At 41.2% G+C, this 22,151-nt stretch overlaps 2 protein-coding genes and 1 long non-coding RNA gene across 6 annotated transcripts in view; 1 reads left to right on the top strand and 2 right to left on the bottom strand.

The window, feature by feature from the left end:
• The window catches only part of gnal (guanine nucleotide binding protein (G protein), alpha activating activity polypeptide, olfactory type), a 150,174-nt gene that overhangs the window by 84,635 nt on the left and 43,388 nt on the right, over positions 1 to 22,151 (top strand). For both annotated transcript variants that reach the window (XM_051882747.1, XM_051882746.1), the window contains exons 6-10: positions 4,830 to 4,884; positions 4,973 to 5,046; positions 19,619 to 19,677; positions 20,568 to 20,688; positions 21,230 to 21,360. In XM_051882747.1, the coding sequence (XP_051738707.1) occupies positions 4,830 to 4,884; positions 4,973 to 5,046; positions 19,619 to 19,677; positions 20,568 to 20,688; positions 21,230 to 21,360 (440 nt within the window). The remainder of the gene's footprint in view (positions 1 to 4,829; positions 4,885 to 4,972; positions 5,047 to 19,618; positions 19,678 to 20,567; positions 20,689 to 21,229; positions 21,361 to 22,151) is intronic.
• LOC127506353 (uncharacterized) overlaps positions 9,729 to 22,151 on the bottom strand; it is a 253,846-nt gene continuing 241,423 nt past the window's right edge. Inside the window, exon 2 of the long non-coding RNA XR_007927954.1 lies at positions 9,729 to 10,317. This is a non-coding gene — a long non-coding RNA (uncharacterized LOC127506353). The remainder of the gene's footprint in view (positions 10,318 to 22,151) is intronic.
• Positions 9,729 to 22,151, bottom strand: part of mppe1 (metallophosphoesterase 1) — a 157,818-nt gene continuing 145,395 nt past the window's right edge. The window contains exons 9-10 of one of the 3 annotated variants that reach the window (XM_051882738.1): positions 17,004 to 17,294; positions 9,729 to 15,566 (exon numbers count right to left, since the gene is read on the bottom strand). In XM_051882738.1, the coding sequence (XP_051738698.1) occupies positions 15,321 to 15,566; positions 17,004 to 17,294 (537 nt within the window). In that variant the 3' untranslated portion in view covers positions 9,729 to 15,320. Of the gene's footprint in view, positions 17,295 to 22,151 lie in introns of all 3 variants that reach the window. The other 2 variants (XM_051882739.1, XM_051882737.1) reach the window with 2 other exon arrangements.

Raw genomic sequence — 22,151 nt, 5'->3', positions numbered from 1 at the left:
TGTTTGCTCTGGATTTGATCCCAGGTCCTTCACATTATAGACCCCTCATTACCACTGGACTATGAAGTCATTTATTGTGAAACTGGAAGTGGGTGGAACTAATGCAGATGCGACAATCCATTTGGCTAGTTCTCACCTATTACTGTCCATGTTTTGATTTCTGCAAATCAGTTCAGGTGAACAGTCAACATGATTTAACCTTAATGAACCCAGCAGCCTGTCAGACCTCAAGACACTGAGCTGCTGAGGGAAGGTGTAAACAAAAGTTGTTTTTGACTATTGTAAGTTAGTTTTCTTAGAGCTGTGACACACCAAGATGCCTAGGCCGTCATCCAACATCAGGCTGTTGGTGAGCGTCTGTCAGCTGTAGTCGGGCTCACGGCGGGCCGTCGGTGAGAGAGATCACTCCGATTGGCTGTTTATCGAACGAGTCAGTGCACAAGAATAAAAGCGAAAGTGATGAAAGTGAGCAAAAAAAATCAAGACAGCACTGACTGAAGGCTGTTCTAATTTACGTCATCTTACCTGAGCATTCCAATACTTGAATATTTTGATAACAGCATGAGCCACCTAAAATGAAGAAAGTGATCAACATGATTGATATTCAAAATGGTGAACAAGCACTACAGTTTGTATATCTGCAGTCCTAGTTTCAGTTTCTCTTTTTGAATGACGAATATAGACTATTGATACCTGCTGATGTAGACAGTTATTTCCTTACAGTCAGGCGCAGAACACATGTGCTACTTAGCCGTTGGCTGTAGTCTTTGCAGTGTGTTTGATTTGGCCCAGACGCAGCTGATGTGGGGCGTCATCTTTCATCACTGCTTGTTTTTTGACGTCAGCTTGGTTTGTCATGGCATTTAACTGATGAAAGTATTGTACATTTTTGTACATTTTAGTACATTTTAGCATATTTTCTTATTATTCGTATTAATAATAAAAACTGAAGGAAACAATAGAATCTTCACAAGGCATATAACAGATGTTTCTCTTTCTATCCAAGTCTGCAATGGTGGCACATTATTTTTAACTTCAGCCAAAATCTCAAATCCATTTTTAGCCTGTCTACACAGAGCTGAACAGAAATACTGTATCTACTCAAACTCTCCAAAATAAAGAAATCTGCTAAATACTGCAGCACACACTAATATAACCAAAGTGTTAATTCAGATGAAGGTGCTCAGAGACACTATAGTGGACATTTCAGGCAGGTACATCTTTCGAGCATGACTGTTCATCAGTTAGACAACCAGTCCTATAGCTATTTTTAGTTTGTGTGTGAGAGAGAGAGGGAGGGAGAGAGATGCAGAGGTGCATGTCTTCATGTGTTTAGTAGAGCTGTCAGGATGTGAAATGGTCTTGTCTCTCCTCACATAAACTCTGTGGTCTGCCAGGAAAGAGTGAGACAGAGAGTTAGTGGGGGGGGGGCAGGAAAAAGAGAACAGACACATAAGCTGTCAGTGTGACTGACACTGTCATTCTGTGTGTATATTGATGTGTGATCACCACCAGCTGCATTACTGCTCTGAATCTGTCTGGCGATCTGTTCACACGGCAGCTGGAGCAGGGCAGCATGTAAAACTATGTGTATTTGCTGAAGAAGATAGCAGTGCATGAATGGCTGCATAAGAGTTGTCACACTTGTTGTTTATTGTCTGCTGTACATGAGAATCAACACACAGTGCAGGGTCATTGCATTGTTAAATTTAGTATGTAAATAAATGTAAGAAAAATGATCAATCACAAATAACTGGCAAATATTACAGTGATATCATAGTTGTTTGTTTTGAATGTGGAGCATTCTAATAATATACATAAATTGAGAGATCTTATGTTTAGAAAAAGTAAAAAGTTTACAAAAATCTGAAAAGTCACACTTACAGTAAGATTGAAATATACAAAACAAACTTTGAATTGCATGTGTACATTAAGCAGTTCAGGTTGAGTTATTCATAAACATTTGATATTATTCATAACAAACATGCCAAAGTTAAATTAAGTTCTACACGTCAGATGGTGTTTAGCACTCCTCTCCTTCAGTCAGCAAACACAGGGCTGAGATTTTTTTTACGCTCTCTGCACACATTGATTATAGTTGTTTTTGTTCTTTTTATTTTAGAATTAAGCAATTTCAAGATTTTGTAAGAAAGTTTCAAGAGGTGGTACTATATTGTAACATTGCAGCATTAACCTATATTGTAAAAAAAATAGTCACACCTAAAGGGCACGACATAATTTTATTGAGCTGCTATGCAAAAAATAAATAAATAAAACAATCTGTGATGGGTGCTGTGCAGTGAAATGTGGACACATCATGTTTTTTTCCTCTGTTGGTCACATGCAAATTTGCAGGTCAGGGTTCACCTCGTCTTGTATAGCCAAACCTTTGTCTAACAACATAAGGTCTGGGCTCTAGCCACTGTAGTTGGCTAAGACCGCCCACTTAGTCAGGAAGAGGCCATCTGACTGACATGTAAAGTGACCAATCACAGTTTTGTTTTGTTTAGGGGCGGGTACATGTCACTACAATAACAGACCAGCATGGTCATTATGGATTATCAGTACTTTCATGTTTAAGTGCATATGCCACAGATATTCCCTTAATAAACTTCACACAAGGAAAGACCATAGCAGTTTTTGTTTGTTTGTTTCTACATGCTGTGTAGGGGCAGATTAATTTGACATCAGTAATGTCACAGTAATAGACTGGTGTGAAAAATGAATGCTGCCAAAGTCACTTTGAATGATTTTTGTGATCTTAATATAAGCATTTGTCCATCCAACCTTTCCAGCCCTGGAAACCACAATTTAAATTTTCCAATATATTCTATGGCTACCTTATTTTTGTCTTTATCTGCTTGTATTTTGTATGTCATTTTGCATGTAGGCTGCTCCATTTAAAGTGGCCATTCAAAAGGTGGAAATATCGATTGACACTTCCCCTTCATCATAAAGAGGGCAACCCTTTTATTAAAGGTCAGCTCAACTCCACTACTGTAGTGAACCAGGTCATCTAACTGACAACACTGATAATATGCTTTAAATGTGTATTGTTCATGCATTTATATATGTATTGAGCATAAATTAATAAATAATTGCTGTCAGACAGATGACTTTAATTACTATATAATACATCAGACCAAAGTGGGTGGAAAGTTTCTTTGACCCCCATACAGATACAGCATGCTGTGTATTTTAAAAACTAAAGAAACAAAATGTTTTTTTGTTTTTTTGTAGCGGCATACGGTATATAACAGCTGGCAGTGCTCACTGCATAACCTTTAAAGTTGCAAAAGATATGTAAATATATGTAGTTGTCAGGTCAAAGACTGGAGTTAAGGAAGCAGGGCTGAAGTGATCTGTACTAGAGCTCCACCTGGAGGCCAACACTGACACAGCACAAGACAAACTGTTTAGGAAATGGAAAAAAAATAATTAATTTAAAATTCGTGTTTTAGGTTGTTAACAGTGCAAAAAGTGTTGCATTTGTGACTGTAATTGTGTGGTGAATATATCTGTCTGTATTTCACACCCACCCACTCATCCACACACACGATCACACTATGTAGTAATACGTTTATTACTACATACGTTTATTACTACATAATACGTTTATTACTACATACCCCCCCCCCCCCACACACACACATTTGTTTCACAGTATTAGTGAGGATTGTATTTTTTTTGTATTTGTATTTGTATTGTTTTTTTCTTCTTCTTCTTCTTCTTCTTTTTAATTTCTGTTACTGATGGAGTTCGGGTTCCTTGCCACCATCGCCTTTTGGCTTGCTTAGTTGGGGACACTTAATATTCAGCAATATTAATAACTTGAATGCACTGACACTATTGAAACTGAGCTGATGATGACATCACTGTTTTCTCCAGAGCTGCTTTATAGATGAATTTAACTCATTCCATAATTGATGAACTACACAGTTATTGAACGAAACAATCAACACTGAACTGATTTCAGCTGAATAATGATTGTTTACTACTATCTTTTTAGAGCTGCTTTACAGCAGAATTGTATTGTTTGCATCATTTAACCATTGTTTATCACTGTAGAGATGCTTTGAAACAATCTGTATTGTATAAAGCACTATAAAAATAAAGGTGACAACTTGTTATTGCATAGATTTCCATTGATTTTATATCAGGATCTCCTAACCCAAATCCTACCCATCACAGAAACGTGCAAAACACTAGATTTAAGTGGAAACATGATTTGACTGATTTATACGCCTTTTTAACTAGTGAGGACCAGTAAAATGTCCTCATTAGTCGGTTGTCATATTTCACATTTGGCCCTCACAATTATAGACCAACCTGTATGCACTGACACACACACACACAATGACATTTTCTATCCCCTAAACCTACCCATCACAGAAAACTCTGCATTTTTACATTGTCATAAAAAAAAATCATTTGGTGTTTATTAACTGTTTTAGCTGTTTTTCCATGGGGGCCAAAAAATAAAATGTCCTCACAAGGTCAAAAATTTATGGTATTACTAACCTGAGGACATTTCGTCCTCACAACATAGGGTTTACCAGGTACACACACACACACACACACACACACACACACACACACGCACACACACACACACACACACACACACACATCTTTTCATATCCAGTCAATCAGAGCAATGCTTGTGAACCCAGTATAAATGACATAAAATGAATTTCATGGAGACAAAAAAAAAAAAGAAAAAGAAAAGTCAATCATATTATATTAATAGTAGATTATTGTAATTGTGTTTATTATTATAAATCATTGTGTGGTGTATAATGTTAATTTGTCTTTTACCTATTTTTCAGCTTCCTGGACAGAATTGAGTCTGTACGACAGAGCGACTACACACCGACAGACCAGGTGAGGGCACTGTCACACTGGATTTTTTATTATTAGTGTTTAGTGAGAGTTTGTTAGTGTTTACTGAGAGTTTGTGCATCTCTTACAGGATTTGCTGAGGTGCCGTGTTTTGACTTCAGGGATTTTTGAAACTCGATTTCAAGTAGACAAAGTCAACTTTCAGTAAGTCAACATTTTGATATATTTACAAAAATTTACAATAAAGCATCTGGATGTACAGTGGGCTTCAAAAGAAAATATGTATTTATTCACAAGGAATTAATTCTGGAAATAATGTTTTAGGAAATACAAAAATACAAAAAAAAATACAAAATCAAAGTAAGGACATAAAATGAATATATGTAAAATTCTGCAATTTCTTGATAAAATCTAAGCAAATTTGTGACAATGACTATGTAAACTCCTTACAGTACAAAAATGCATATTTTTGGAAAATTCTCAAATCATGCTGGAAAACATGGATCAACATGGGTTTTGTTCATGTCAGCTCAAGTTCTACAGTCATTAAAGCAAAGGGGACACATATCAGTTACTAATATTTTTCAAATCCGTATTACTTTTCAGTTCAACATTTAATGATAATTTTTATGATGATATAATTTGTATTATAAAACAGTTAGTTCCTGTCCTTGATTCTGATTGGTCATTCATGATAAAACACAGCTATGACCGCTTCACCCAACGGTTCTGTGTATCACTACTTAGCAACCACTATTAGCAACGTAAACTGTATGTTCTCAATTGATATTGTTTATTAAAGGTTACTGTATTATGTAGAAGAGTATTGTGAGAAAAAGATCGAGTGAGCGAGCTTATTACCTGCATTCAGATTTAGCATTTTCCTTCAGGTCAGTCCTATGTTCACAATAAAAAAAATCTAAATGTCCGATGTATTATCTTGTCCTTTTAACAGTTAAGGGGTTTTCCCGTGACTGACAGCACTAGTCAAAGCATTTGTCAGTTGCGTCTTGTTCCGTGTTCACAACAATTCAGTCTTTTTACAATATAAAAGTGACTAACACACTCATAAAGATAGTCTTTGCCGCCATCTAATGGCATAATAATGTAACTTCTGTTGTTGTTAATGGTCAGGGACTATTTTTTCCGTCGGCAGGAAGGCTTTTAATGAAAGTTTACTTCATGAAAGTTGCATTGATACATATTTTTGGCTTTAAAATTTGTATTGTGTGGTAACCATTTTATAAAAGCAATAAGGTACTCGAGACTAGTGCTGTACAATACAGTAGAGCTGTAATCGGGCCTTAAAAGTTAGGCCCGACAGGGCCCGAGCCCGACAGAATTCCCGAACCCGTTTACAGCCCGGCATTATTCAAATATGCGCACGCACACAGCTTTTGTCAAGAATGAGTCATTTATATATGTTTTAACATAATTTATTCATAATATTCGTAACATCTCAGCACTCTAAATAGGCCTAGGCATACACTTTGCATATAAAAATAATTTCTTAACAAATTAAATTAAGATAAATTCTAAATTAAGATCAGTATTTGGCAATAACGAAATTAAGATAAAGGCTCCGCGGGATTTAGCTACTTCGCCACTTCTCTCCACAATCCGGCCTCAATGCGACGGTGAATAGCAGCTGAAATTTAATAAAAAATAATGCCAACATAAGCCTATATACTTTGTCTACATTATGCATTTAAGACTCAATTAATATGTAGTTATAATTTGAAAAACCTTTACTCACCAAGATTAGGCTACATGTTTTTGTGGAAGAAAATTATTGAATCCACTGTAGATGGCTTCAGCGCAATCCTGCGCTCACTGATGGTGCGTCAAGCAGCACTGAGCACCCTTTCACTGCTGCTGCTGCTGCTACTGGCCGTGATGCATAGTACTGATCTGGCTAATTTTGCAAGTTTTGGGTAGGATGGTTTGTTGATCTTCCACCAGCCAAGAACATCCATTTAATTTTCCATGACAGCCGTTTTAATGTAGCGAGTGACCTCGTCATCTTCCCAGTCAGCTTACTGTACTTTTTCGCTTCTTTCTCGCGCTAATCGAAACGCATCACATGACCGCTCATTTACCGCGCAAGCCCGAGCCCGTGTAAAATGATAGAAATTAAGGCCGAACCAAGATCTTCAGCTCTACAATACAGCGCTATTTTCAAGAGAGAGAGAGAGAGAAAAAAACACAAATATACGCAATACGCACTTTTTTGATCTGAGTTGGACTTTTTAATCATGAGCTGCCACCATCTTTTGAGAAAATAAATGAATCTACAGATGCAAGAATGAAAACTTACAACAAGCCTAGGATCTTAATTCTTGGTGACTTATTTGATCAAGCTATCTAAGAAAAAAAGTCAGTGAACCAGTTGGAGGATAAACTCAGAAAACTTTATCACAAACGCATTCGTTTTGATCTCATGATAAAACATTGAGTGAATATTACCGCAAGGGAAGAATACCAAGAGCAGTGGTGGCTGGTCAATAGGGGCACTGGGGCGCCGGTGGCCGGTGCACCGCCCCCTTCAAGTTAGCCAGAGAATAAGGCTATTTTAACAAGTTAAAAATAAGTTAAATATATATTGCAAAAATAATTACGAAATAACATTATTTAGTCATACTCTTCGACTGGTAGTCATGTTAGCACCTGTTAAAAATCAAAATTGGATTTCATTCATTTTGTGTGTGCGGGGCGCCGGATAAATGGGTGTCTGTGTAGGTCCGTTAACTTTTGAAACGTATTTAACTGGAGGCTGAGCTCTAATTGGCTTGTTTCAGATTGTCCTCAGGGCCCCAGACCCTCCCTCTTTTGATTTTAGCAAATCAACATTGTTTTTATGTATTTTGTGATTGGACTGTTCTCGAATTTTAAGAAGGCGCAATATCTCTTCCGAGATGAAAGTAAATTCGGTTTTATCTTTACAAAAATTCCTTCACAAGGTGTTCAAATTAACAAAAAAATTAAGGACCATAGAGCATGGACGGAGTTGGGTGGATTCTTAGATTTGTTCATTTAATTAGAATCAATACATTTATATCAAATTAAATCATCTTCAATGAAAAACTACAAAAGCATTAAATAATGTTATGAGATTCTTTAAATATTTTTGAATATACATATAAGAAATGTTGGGGTGTTGGGAATAATGTTGGGAATAATAATTTTAAGCATGAAATTAAACCGCCAGTAGGTGCAGCAAATGACCATCTAATGAGTCATTTAGTCATTCTTTCAAACGAATGAAGCAGTTGTTCATGAGCTGCGTTCCACTCCAGTTTTAGACACACACTAGCAAACTTCCCTAAGCACTTCCCCTTGGGGGAGTCCCTGCCACCATTGGAATGATGAGGGAAGTTTATATGGACAGAACCTCGTCCCCTTGATTTTGACAGAGGGAGTGAGTCTACTCTGATGTACACTTCAACCAGCTCATATCCCACAATTCAACTTGATTGAAACGTCACCGCAGATCATGCTTAACTGAAGTGCATTCATTATTTTGAGAATTAATCACATAATAGTGTATAATATATTATGTTGAGATTCAGTCGCCTAATACTTGTAGATATATTATGTTCACAGTCAAAGTTTATACCATTGATATTTTGTTTCATTTGTGTAATTTTATTTTTCTCCAACAGCTCATATACCTATAGGATTTTATACACTGCCCGGCCAAAAAAAAGTCGCTGTTTGGATAAGAGTCTATGACTGGATCATTATTGCAGTTATTATTATGTTTCAAACATGTTATATGTTTGGCAACAGTTCTTCTAACCCTAACTGATGGAGTGTGTAGCTTTTCATTTCTGAAGCAACCATGTAGGAAGACACATCATGGCCATATTCCAGGATGACAACGCCATGATTCATCAGGCTCTAATTGTGAAAGAATGGTTGGGAAGGAGCATGAAGAATCATTTTCACACATGAATTAGCACTGTACCTTAAATTTATTGAGAGTCTTTGGGATGTGCTGGAGGATACTTTACAGAGTGCTCGACTCATGTATTGTCAATACAAGATCTTGACCAAAAATTGATGCACTTCTTGATGAAAATAAATGTTGTGATGTTAGTTCCATCAAGAGGTGACTCAATTTTTGGTCAAGCTCTTGTATTGACAATGCAAGATTCGAGCACTCTGTAAAGTGTCCTCCAGCACATCCCAATGACTTTCAATGAATTTAAGGTCTGGACTCAGAGGTGCCAATTCATGTGTTAAAATGATTCTTCATGCTCCCTCCCAACCATTCTTTCACAGTTTGAGCCTGATGAATCTTGACATTGTCATCTTGGAATATGGCCATGATGTGTCTTCCTATATGGTTGTTTAAGAAATTAATAGCTACACACTCCATCAATTAGGGTTAAAAGAACTGTTGCCAAACATATAATGTGCTAGAAACATAATAATTACTGCAATAATGATTCAGTCATAGACTCTTAAATATTTGCTTATTTAAATCCAAAAAGTGACTTTCTTTTTGGCCGGGCAGTGTATATTTTCTCCAACAACTCAAGCATATAGAATGGTGCATAAAACAAATTCTTAAGTACAAAAGGGAGTGAATTCCAGTAGTAGGCACTCGTGCAACGTAAGCAATGCTGCACATCTGAGTCCACGAGACGAAGGGAAGTTAGCGAGTGAGGGCATAATAATTTGGAGTGGAACACAGCCAAGAATGGGCCATTGAATCTTTGACTCAACTGATTCGTTCAAAATGCTGAATCATTGGTAATGAAACACTACTGAGTGTTGCTGTGAGATATGCTATGGTTCTGATGTGCTCTTTGTTTGGAACTATATTTTTGCTGCTGAAATAGAAGAAAAACAGTCAATGTTGCTCCTAAAACATAAGTGACTTAATTTTAACTACTTGTTTATTGATATGATATCAGTCAGTCATATTTTCAATCGTGATTTCAATAACACAGAAAACACCTCTCTTCTGTGATGTTGATTAACTGCATCATTTTATAAATGATGTGCCGGGGCTTAGCCCCGGATAGCCCGGGCCCAATTTAAACCCTGCTGATAATACACCCATATTAAACTCAAATTCACTGGTTCATGGTACTTTATTTCATGCTTTAACAGTAGAATTTTCAACTTCCATTTTTTAACTAAGCATTAATGATACATTATTATATCACTTGTTAAATGCTTATTTAACAATTACATTCAGTCCTGCATTAACAGTGTGATTCAGTTTGTTTGCGCCTCCCAAAAAATGTTTAGCACCAGCTGCACCTGACCAAGAGGGCTGCGTGTAGAAAAAGAGTTTTGTAAAAGATGAACGTCTCGGTTACATAGGTAATGAGCAGCAGGTGCGTTGCATCTTTAGGTTTTCGCTGAGGAGCCGAACAGGATAGGCGGCAGCATCAGCGGGGTACAGCGACTGTGGCGACGGGACGTACGTCTCCATTCCCTCCTTCAGGGAACGAGGGTTACCTATGTAACCGAGACGTTCCCATTCAGTCGGTCACGTTCGACGTACGTCGGACAGACCGACGAATAGGAATCCCTACCAAAGCACCACAGGAGCTGCTCCCTTCCAGCGCTCTGTTGCAAGCCACCTGAACCCCCTTGCCTAAGGACGGTGGGACAGGGCTAACACAGAGAGTGTCGATCACTGCTGTTCCCCAAAAACCCATACAGTGAGACTATTGGATAAGACTGGGAAAGCGTAGCCTTTTGGCTGGGAAAGGAACGCTGCGGAAGCCACATCCTTCCCCAAAGGAGTTATGTGGCGAAGTACATATGGACTAACCCCGTAGGGCTGTACTACATATGGAAGTACTGGGGTGACTCCAACCTGATGAGAGGTGGGTTCTCCCAGAGGGAAAGACACAGGCTTCGTTTAGGAGCAACTGTGGAACTACACATATGGGATCCCTGTAGGGTCACACATATGGTACCCAGCCTAAATCCGGTTCTCAAGGCCACAACGCCACATCCGGCAGCCGAAGGGAGATCGGAGGACTCAACAGGGTCTGCCTTGTAGGGACTCTCTGGAGTAATAAGCGCAAGTAAGCAGCAAGCTGACACTAAGCCGAGGCCTCTCCGTGCCTCTGACCTGAGGTGAGAACATGGGAGGAGACCGGCTCGACACAAAGGCTATGGAATCTAACGAACATGTTAGGTGTCGCCCAGCCCGCAGCTCTACAAATGTCTGTCAGCGAGGCTCCACGAACCAGCGCCCAGGAGGATGCAACACCTATCGTAGAGTGAGCATGCAACCTGAGCGGGCAGGGCACGCCTTGTGCTTGGTAAGCCAAGGCGATGGCATCCACTATCCAGTGGGCCATCCTCTGCTTGGAGACAGCCTTTCCCTTCTGCTGGCCTCTGTAACAGACAAAGAGCTGATCTGAGGTCCTGAGGCTTTGAGTTCTGTCTAAGTACAGTCGCAAAGCGCGAACTGGACAGAGCAAAGCCAGGGCTGGGTCTGCATCCTCCGGGGCAGCGCTTGCAGGCTCACTACCTGGTCCCTGAAGGGAGTGGCAGGAACCTTGGGCACATAGCCAGGCCAGAGTCTCTGTACCACGTGGTCGTCGCCCACCTGAACTCTAGGCACGATTCATCGACCGAAAATGCCTACAGGTCCCCTACCCTCTTAATGGAGGCCAATGCAACCAGCAGCAAAGTCTTCATCGACAGAATCGTTAAGTCTGCTGACTGCAAGGGCTCAAAGGGAGCATTCTGGAGTGCTCAAAGCACCAGAGCAAGGTCCCAAGAGGGTATGGAGGGGGGTCGAGGAGGATTTAACCGTCTCACCCCCCTAAGGAACCTGACAACCAAGTCGTGCTTACCAACAGACTTGCCATCGATGTGGTCGTGGTATGCGGAAATTGCGGCAGCATGAACTTTGAGGGTGGAGGGAGACAGCCTACACTCCAACCCTTGCTGCAAGAAGGAAAGCACGACTCTGATCGAACATCTTCGGGGGTCTTCTCAGCGAGAAGAGCACCAGTCGACGAACAGGTTCCACTTTAAGGCGTAAGCACGTCTTGTAGATGGTGCACGTGCCGAAGTGATGGTGTTAAGTAATTCGGGGGGTAAGTCACCTAGAACCTCCACGTCCCATCCAGAGACCAGACATGGAGTTTCCAGAGGTCTGGACGCGGGTGCCAAAGGGTGCCCCGTCTCTGAGAAAGAAGGTCCTTCCTCAGAGGGATGCGCGACGGAAGGGCTGTCTCGAGGAGTGAGAGTTCCGGGAACCAGGTCCGGTTGGGCCAATAGGGCGCAACTAGCAGGACCTGCTCCTCGTCCTCCCTGACTTTGCACAAGGTCTGTGCAAGTAGGCTCACTGGGGGAAACGCATATTTGCGAAGGCCCGGGCCAGCTGTGTGCCAGTGCATCTGTACCGAGTGTTCCCTCGGACAGGGAGTAAAACAACCGGCAGTGAGAGGTTTCTGGAGAGGCAAACAGATCTACCTGAGCCTCCCCGAACTCTCTCCAAATCAGCTGGACCACCTGGGGGTGGAGTCACCACTCTCCCGGCAGCGCAGCTCGTGAGAGCTCGTCGGCCACACGGTTAAGCACACCAGGAACATGAATGGCTCGAAGTGACCTCAGATGCTTCTGACCCCAAAGGAGGAGATGGCGGGCGAGTTGCGACATGCAATGGGAGCGTAGACCACCTTAAAGGTTGACATACGCAACGGTCGCAGTGTTGTCCGTACGGACCAGCACATGCTTGCCCCGTAATGGCCCTTTCAGGCGGCTCAGGGCAAGGCGTACTGCTAGCAGCTCGAGGCAGTTGATGTGCCAATGCAGTTGGGGGCCCGTCCACGCCCCTGATACTGCATGCCCATTGTACGTGGCACCCCAGCCGGTGGCAGAGGCATCTGTGAACACCACAGCATGCTGGGACACCTGCTCTAGGGGCACTCCTGCCCGAAGAAACAAGGGGTCCGACCACGGGCTGAAGGCTTGGTGGCATTCCGGAGTGATTGCCACTCGGAACGTGCCGTGTTGCCACGCCCATCTCGGGACTCGGCCTTGAAGCCAGTGCTGAAGCGGTCTCATATGAAGCAAACTGAGCGGGGTTACTACCGCTGCGGCTGCCATATGCCCCAGGAGCCTCTGAAAGAATTTCAGTGGGACCGCTGTCCTGCCTTTGAATGTGTTCAAGCAGTTCAACACCGACTGAGCCAACTGCCAACTGCCCACCAACTGACTCTGTGAGGCATGCTGTCTGTTCGACCGAATCCAACTCCATACCGAGAAAAGAGATTCTCTGCACGGGGAGAGTTTGCTCTTTTCCCAGTTGACCTGAAGGCCCAACTGAGGTGACTGAGCACCAGGTCCCTGTGTTTGCACAACTGATCCTGAGACTGAGCTAGAATAAGCCAGTCGTTGAGATAGTTGAGGATGCGAACACCCTGTTCTCTCATGGGAACAAGGGCTCCCTCCACGACTTTCGTGAAGATGCAGGGAGACAGGGCCAGCCCGAAGGGTAGGACCTTGTACTGATATGTACGACCCTTGAACGCAAAGCACAGGAACGGCCTGTGTCGAGGGAGAATCGAAAGTACACGTCCTTCAGGTCGATTGCTGCAAACCAATCTTGGGGACGGATGCACTCGAAAATGCGTTTCTGCGTATGCATTTTGAACGGTAGCTTGTGGAGGCTCAGATTCAAAATTCGCAGGTCCAAGATCGGTCGTAACCCACCGCTTTTCTTGGGTACAATGAAGTAGGGACTGTAGAACCCTGACCTCATATCGGCTGGAGGGACCGGCTCTCGATCTCCGCACGCAAGACATGGGCATCGACAGCTTTCACTGCAGTGAAGTGGACGCCCCTGAACTTGGGGGACGCCGGGCGAACTGAATCAAATAGCCGAGCCTGATGGTCCGAATGAGCCAGCGAGACGGACTGGGGAGCGCTAGCCAGGCTCGCAGAGACAAGCTGGATCAAAGGGACCATAGGCGTACCCGCAGTGGGGCAGTGAGGTGGAATGCAGGGACGCGGCTCTGGGGGCTCTCTTTGCAAGGCGGCCCGAAGCGGGGTCTGAGTGTGCTATGCAACACTTACCTGGTTCCACGGTTGGACACAAGGCGCAGGAGAGGCTTTGGTTGCCTTCTCGAACCACGCTCTGCTGCCTGCTGGCGATAGAAGAGGGGGATGAGAGTGGAGAGGTTCTTGCCCTCCCACTACTCTCCGTCACGAAGCGCGAGGTCCATCGCGGCACGAAGTTCCTGGAGAACTTGTGGATTGTGACCACCCTAGTGCAGGTCCTTCAGTGCCTTGGCCTGATGGACCTGCAACAACGCCATAGCGTGTAAGGCGGAAGCGGCTTCCCCACAGGCCTGGTAAGCCCTGCCGGTAAGATCCGACGAGCGCTTACAGGCCCGGGAAGTGAGAGACGGCTCCCCCCGCCAGGTGGAGTTAGGGCACAGTTGCAAAGCAACAGCCCGTTCCACAGGGGGGATGCACATATAACCCTTCGCCGCACCGCCATCAAGGGTGGTGAGGGAGGAGGACCCACCGGAACGGTTTCGGGCAGTAAAAGGTGCTGTCCACATACCAGTGAGTTCTTCATGCACCTCCGGGAAGGAAGGAACCAGCACGCACCACCCCGAGATACCAATCGTCCAACCGCGAGGGCTCGGGACACGGTGGAGGATTCCACATGAGCCCGACACTGTTGGCGGCCCGGGAAAGCATAGCCATCATCTCCGGATCTGAATCGGGCACTGTCAACTCCGAGATAGTCATCTTCCTACAATGGGTACATGACTCATCCACGAACGCTGCCTCAGCATGCTTTAAGCCCAGACACGTGATGCAGCGATTGTGACCATCCCTCGATGCCAGGTAACGACCGCATCCAGAAACACACAAGTAGAATGTCATCTTTAAAAAGACGCAAGCTCTACTTGTGTAAGCTCTTTCAGGGAAGCACGCAGGGGAACGGCTGCGGAAACACAGACAGGGATTGTGTGCAGCCTGTCGTGTGCTCTCCTCTCTTTGTAGACGCTGCTCTTACCAGCTGTGAGAACAGCTATTCAGCGCTCAAAAGCGCACTGTTACCGGCCGTGAAAACAGCCTTTTACAGTGGGGAACAGCTTTGCTCAAATAAAGCAAAAAAGAAAAATAAACAAAAGAAAGAGAGGACTCGACCCCGCTGCTATGCTGTCTGCCCGCACTGAGAAGAAGAGCAGTATGAAGAGCTGGACTCGTCTAGAAGACACTTGCTTGCAGAAACACAGACACATATGTTCAGCTCCGAAGCGAAAAGCTGAAGATGCAACGCACCTGCTGCTCATTAAATACCCGCTCTGCGAGGTGAGCAGCTGATGCATATCACCTTTATTTATATAGCGCTTTTTACAATGCAGATTGTGTCAAAGCAGGTTTACAGTGATAACTGGTATATAATTTTGGCTGCACAGCAGCTCTTAAAGAAAATGGTGTCAATGTAGGCAGATGCAAAGCACTGTTGAATATCAAATGTCAAGTGTCCCCAACTTAGCAAGCCAAAGGCGACAGCGGCAAGGAACCCAAACTCTAACAGGTGAAATCAGGTGGCAAACAGGTGGAAACACTGGCTGTCGTGTCGATGAGGCCTTCACAATGGATGATCTAGTTGACTCAATCTCTGCTGACACTTCAGGGGTGTGTTGTGGTCGTGTCAAGGCGTAGGTCCTCAATCTCACCTGGATACGGCCTGGATCCGGTTGACTACGGTAAACCTCGGGATAAACAGAAAGACTAATATTAGCGTAGATGCCATTCATCTTCTGATGTAATGAGTACATCTGGTGTTATAGGAAGTGTTCCCGGTTCCGGCTGACCTAATTTATGCATCCTAATAATCCTTTAACGAATTTGAAAAAATAAATTGATAATGTGTTTTGTGTATGCCAGGTTAAAGAGATGCGTTTTTAGTCTAGATTTAAACTGACAGAGTGTGTCTGCTTCCCGAACAATGCTAGGAAGATTGTTCCAGAGTTTAGGTGCCAAATAGGAGAAGGATCTACCGCCTGCAGTTGATTTTGATATTCTAGGTATTATCAGCTGGCATGAATTCTGAGATCGCAATAGACGTGAAGGACTATAATACATTAAGAGCTCGCTCAGGTTTCCTTTGATTGCATGCCAATGTGCGTTGGCTCATTTAGTTACCCTCGAAGTAGATTGGCCTCTCTAGCGAGATTCCTATTCGTCCGTCTGTCCGACGTACGTCGAACGTGACCGACTGAATTGGAAGTGAGATTCTCAACCATTGATCTTTGGATTTGATTCTTTTGATCAATGAGTTTTCGACCAAAGAACTGACAGTTATTGAGGACTCTCTCAGCAAATGTAAAAAAGAATTTGAAACCACTTATGAAAGAAAATTCAACATGAACTGGATGAATTTTTTGAGAATCTAAAGAAATTCAAGTTGTGGAAGTTCCAACGGGACACCTGGACAACAGAGTCTATAAATGGATGTCTGGCACAACCCATAGGTATCATCATGACACAAGAGGGGCACAGTTTCGCCAGTTCTCGGAATCAAATTCATCTACGTCCTCTGTAATTACTTTCTCCAGTGCAGCCTCTAGCTTCAGAAAATCTTTTTTGGAGCCGACCCGAAGGTTGGAATGCACAAAAACAAGAAAAAGATGTTCAAACCCAAGAGAAACTCACTTCTGAAACAACTAATCATTCTGTAAATAGCTTTTGAAGATTGGTTGATAATGATGTAAATAAATTGTTAAACATGGAAAACTGATACTACTGATTATTTTTTAAATTAAAATACAATCTTAAAATACAGTTTTTATTTTCAAACACAGAACCACCATGGGTACTCCGTTAGCTCCAAATTAAGCCAATCTCTTTATGGGTGTAATGTTATGGGTCCAATGTAGATGAGAGAAGGTCAAGTTAAAGCTTCTTTTAATAATCAAAGTAAAGAACCGTAATCTACATGAGAGAAACACAACCTGAGCGTGCAAAGCACAAACAATAATGGACAAATATTGAGAACTGAGAAGGAACTTAGACATGGTGATGAACTCATTACAGACAGGTGTGAGCATCACTGAATGTCCATGTTCACAAATGACTGGTGGGAAACTAGAACAAAGAAAACATTTGACTAAAGACAAACAAACTAAGTCAATTAAAATTAAACTAACTGAACATAAATGTGACAACGCCTCCTTCCAGCAAGGCGAGGCCTCACGCCATAAAATGGCTGAGGAGGTGGTTCCGAAGGTGGATGAGGGACTGGCGAAGGAGGAAGCTCCAGTGGAAGAAACCAGGGTGGCGCTGATGGTGGTAGGAGCCAGGGAGGCGAGGATGTGAGGAGTGACCAGGTGTTGACCCAGAGCCAGGATAAATGCCCATGGTGGATTCGATGTTTGGAGGAGCCAAGGTGATGATGGCCTCAACACCAACACGGGGACGGAGCCGATGGAGATGGAGCTCTAGGCGAAGACAGAGAGTTGCTGGGATTAGACTACACCTCAAAGAAGAGTGACAGCATCCAAAGCATAAACAATACTTGACAAATACTGAGAACTCAGTAGGAACTTAAATAGACATAATGATGAACTCATTACAGACAAGTGTGAGCATTATTGAATGTCCAGGGTGACAAATGACTGGCGGAAAACCAGAACAACGGAAACGTGACTGAAGACAAACAAACTAAAAGTCCATGAAGATGGAAATAACTAAACATAAACATGACAAGTCAGATTATGTTTACAATAAAAATACCATAACATACTGTAACTTTTTTTAATAAATGTAAAGATGTGGTTACTTTCGGCTCGAGCACCGATGGTGTGAAGACCCTATTGGAATTGCTCTGTTTATTATTAGGGCCTGAGTACCGATGGTGTGATTGACCCTTTTGTAATTGCTCAGTCAATTCTTCTTCTTCTTCTCCGAAATGAATCACATTTTTGAGGGCCTAAACATTCTCGAAAACTCATGAAACTTTGCACACGCGTCAGAAGTGGTAAAAATTTATGTCTGTCATGGGTCTCAGAATTAGGTGTAGCAAAATGGCTCAATAGTGCCACCTACAAAATTTTAATTAAACGCCCTTCACGCTACATTTCACGGACAAGTATGAAATTCGGGACACACATTTAATAGCCCAATACCATCTGAAAACCCCCCAAAAAAAGTGAGATATTTTGAATTTTTTCTGCAAAATTTTTGCAGTTTTTGCCATTTTCAGACGTTGTACTTTAATGAACTCCTCCTAGAGATTTTATCAGATAAACATCATATTTGGTAAGTCTAATCTAAAGGCCTTTGCGACGTTAGATTGCGAAGATCTTGCCACCTGTTGGCAACAGGAAATGTCATGTTTTACACTGTGATTAACACCTCAGATTTAACCAGAACAACGTCATATTTGGTCAGTCTAATTAAGATTAAGGCCTTAACGATGTTAAATTGCGAAGATCTTGAGTTTCGTTGAACAGCGTGTCCGTGGCGGACTGACAAAGTCTGATGTTTCGCCATGAAAGAGGAAGCTGTTGTAAGTCAGGCATACAATGTCCGATCTGCCCCAAACTTCAAATGTGTGATAAGGTCCTGGCCTAAAGACATCTATATGCCAATATTCAGTTAGTCATAGCACCACCTGCTGGCAACAGTAAATGACATGCTTTACACTGTAATTCACTTCCAGAAACACTTTCAATATGCCACGAAGTACCAAACATACTAGAAACACGTTAAATCATTCAACACTTGGCTAAGTGCTAATGTTTGCATTTACCTCCACAAAACAAGAAGTTGTTGTAACTCAGGCATACAGACATCTACATGGCAGTATTCAGTTACAGTCAAAGTGCCACGTGTTGGCAGCAGGAAGTGTGGCACTTTGAAATGACTTTGCCATAATTCTCCTGTATTTACTCGCTTTACTCACTGTTCACTGTTTTTCTAAGGCCATTGGGTGGCGGTGAGCCCGGGTGTGAGGGCCCTTTCATTGCTGCTTGCAGCTTTAATATTGAAGATTGTTTCCTTATTTGGACATGGGGAAAAAAAATAATTACTGGAATTTGTAAACTTTATCAATTCTAGACTAGAATCTATTTCATTCTCTATGTAGAGGGATAAAAATACGATTCATTTGCTAGATGTGCTAATTGTAAAGAAAAAAAACAGCTTAGAAACTACAGTTATTCGGAAACCTATAGATAGAAACAATTCTTTCAGAATTCTTTCTTTCTCAATTCCGACGAGAGTTTTGAAGAATAATCTCATATGGTGTTTAATCAGTTTAAATCATGAGGATATCCACATAATTGGCTTCAGTCGGCATATAAGGCTAAAGAATTAAATAAGCAACAATTATTGAATCAAGTTTATAGGAGACAAAGAAAATAATTTTCGGTCAAATGTGTGTTAACGATTTCAAATTAAGTATAATAAATATTAAGTATAATATCAAATTAAGGATATTATTAAGACAATTATAAGAGGTTGTTTTCTGAACTGACAGAACCCTAACAGTGCTGAATGTGACTGAGCTGGCAAAGACAAAATTCAGAAGTGAAAATCCATTTAAGACGAATTGAAGCATTTAAACTGGTGGTTACAGACCTTTGGACCTCACTATTTAATAAAACTGTATTAAAACTTGTGTGTTCAAAACCTTTTAACTACCATTATTGTGTTTGCTTTTTTAAAATCTAATGATTCAGAACTGTATATAATTACTACTTTTTTTTTTTTTCAGTTGATACACAGAAACATTTCTTATTTCTTTCTCCTTGTGTGTCAGTATGTTTGATGTGGGTGGTCAGAGAGATGAAAGGAGGAAATGGATTCAGTGCTTTAATGGTGAGCTTGTAGGTTCCTAAGCTTTGTGGTATAATGCACTTTTTCCATAAATAAATTCCTGAAATATGTTTTTATAGTTAATATATCTAAAAGTGGCTAATGGTGTTTATGTTAAAGGGATAGTTCACCAAAAATGAACATTCTGTCATCATTTACTCACCCTCATGTCATTACAAAGTTATAAGACAACACAAATAACACAGATAACACAAATTAAGACACAAATTATATATATATATATATATATATATACCATTCAAAGTTCAGGTAATCAAAACTTAGAAGATCAAAAAAAGTCATAAAGGCATTGTAAAACAAATCGATATGAATCGAGTGGTTTAATCCATGTCTTGTGAAGAGATGCAATAGCTTTATATTATGAACAGATTTAATTAAGAATTTCATTTAAATCTGAACAATGATTGACACATTCATACACATATGGTAAACACTTAAGCTCGTGCATGAGTTATGTGCATGCTTCATGCACTTAAACAAACCTTGTCGGTTTTTGAGCATCACGCACACATGAAACAATGAGGTGTTTTCTAGCACTTCTGTGTTTATCATATGTGATGCACACCAAGTATGTGTGTCTACATGATGTTCATCATATAAAGTTGTCGTATCTCTTCACAAGACTTAAGATTAAACTGCTCTATTTCATATGGATTCCTTTGACAAAGCCTTTATAACCTTTTTGGATCTTTTAAGTTTTGGTAACCTGGACTTAGAGGGACAGAAACCTCTCAAGTTTCATTAAAAATATCTTAATTGTATGTTTCGAAGATTAAGTAAAGTAGTGAGTAAATATGACAGAAGTTTCATTTTTGGGTGAATTATAAGTGTGTGCTTGGCTAATGCATATTTCTTCCTGTCTATAATCACAGATGTGACCGCCATCATCTTCGTGGCAGCCAGTAGCAGTTACAACATGGTCATAAGGGAAGACAACAGCACCAACCGGTTGCGCGAGTCTCTTGATCTGTTCCGCAGCATCTGGACTAACAGGTTTCACAGTTCTGCTGTTTCTTGGGAGTTCTCAGTTCCCGTCCCAAGTGCTGCAGAAGTTATCCTGAAGTGCATCTATATGTTTGTAACGGTTACCGATTATTTTTATTAGAGGTCAGCAATAGGGCTGGGCAACGTGTTGAATATTCACGGTGTGTGTGTGTGTGTATATATATATATATATATATATATATATATATGTATATATAGATAGATAGATAGATAGATAGATTTTTGATTACCACATATAAAATCCACATACACTATACATATAATAAAACATTTTTCCATCAAAAATAACTATACAGTTATATACAGTTATTGTGATATAAAAATTCATAATGATATTTTTGGTTATTGCGCTCATGCCTAACATTTTATTTTAAGTAAAGTAGAGGAGACAGATGGCAACTTTAAATATTAACGCTTATCGAGTAAAATGGTGGCTCAAAGCTGCAGCTGAACATCTGAAATGTCTGAAATGACATCAGGTATATAAATATAAAGAAGTGCTCAAACTGTCTCTCTCTCTGTCAAACAGGTTTTTAAGGACCATTTCAGTGATCTTGTTCCTCAACAAACAGGATATGCTGGCAGAAAAGATCCTGGCAGGAAAATCCAAACTTGAAGATTATTTCCCAGAGTATGCTCGCTACACACTTCCTCCTGAAGGTAATGTCCTGTATATGATCATAACATACATATAAAAAGGCATATCTAACTAGAGATAAAATGGTATAAAAATATGTAAAAATGTGCTGGAAATATTCAAAACGTATTATACACAATCAATTTACCATCAATAAAATCAATTTACCAAGTTTTATATTGAACCAACAAATAAAATTAGCAACATTATGCACTCTGCATTAACATTAAAAATTTATAGCATTAACATTAAAGATGGCACCATGTGGCCATGACAGGTAAAAGTTTCCTATTAAACAGCCTAAGGGGGCCGTTCACACAACACATTTTTTTCATTCTACTGCACAACTTTTCCATTATTTTTCTATGTAAACACACGCTAGATGGACGTGTTTGAAAGTTGCACTTGTGTCCTTTGCAGTGTCTCACGCATGACACACCGTTCTAAAAATGCGGCGCTCAAGTTAAAAGAAGTTAAACTTTTAAAAGACGCATCTCGAGACCTTGCGGTTTTTCCCCATTCCACTGCCTGTGATTTCAAATATCAACATTGTTTACCAGAAATCGCTTTTTGCAATTTAAGGGCCGGTTCACACAGAACGTGTTTTTGCTTTGATTTCATCAATAAGCGAAAGCAATTCGTCATACTATGTTACTGTGTGTTACTATGGCCCTGTGTACACCTGATATTAAGATGTGTTTCGGTCAATTGGATCACAAGTGGACAACGCTAAATACAGGTGTAAACAGGGTCTAAAACATTTTGAACTTGTCCACTTTCAACCACTTCCAGAGGTAGTTGAAAACACATTCGA

The sequence above is a fragment of the Ctenopharyngodon idella genome, chromosome 23, assembly GCF_019924925.1.
Source record: "Ctenopharyngodon idella isolate HZGC_01 chromosome 23, HZGC01, whole genome shotgun sequence".
Classification (NCBI taxonomy): domain Eukaryota; kingdom Metazoa; phylum Chordata; class Actinopteri; order Cypriniformes; family Xenocyprididae; genus Ctenopharyngodon; species Ctenopharyngodon idella.
Note: the sequence above shows the minus strand (reverse complement) of the source record. Positions and strands in the feature narration are given on the sequence as shown.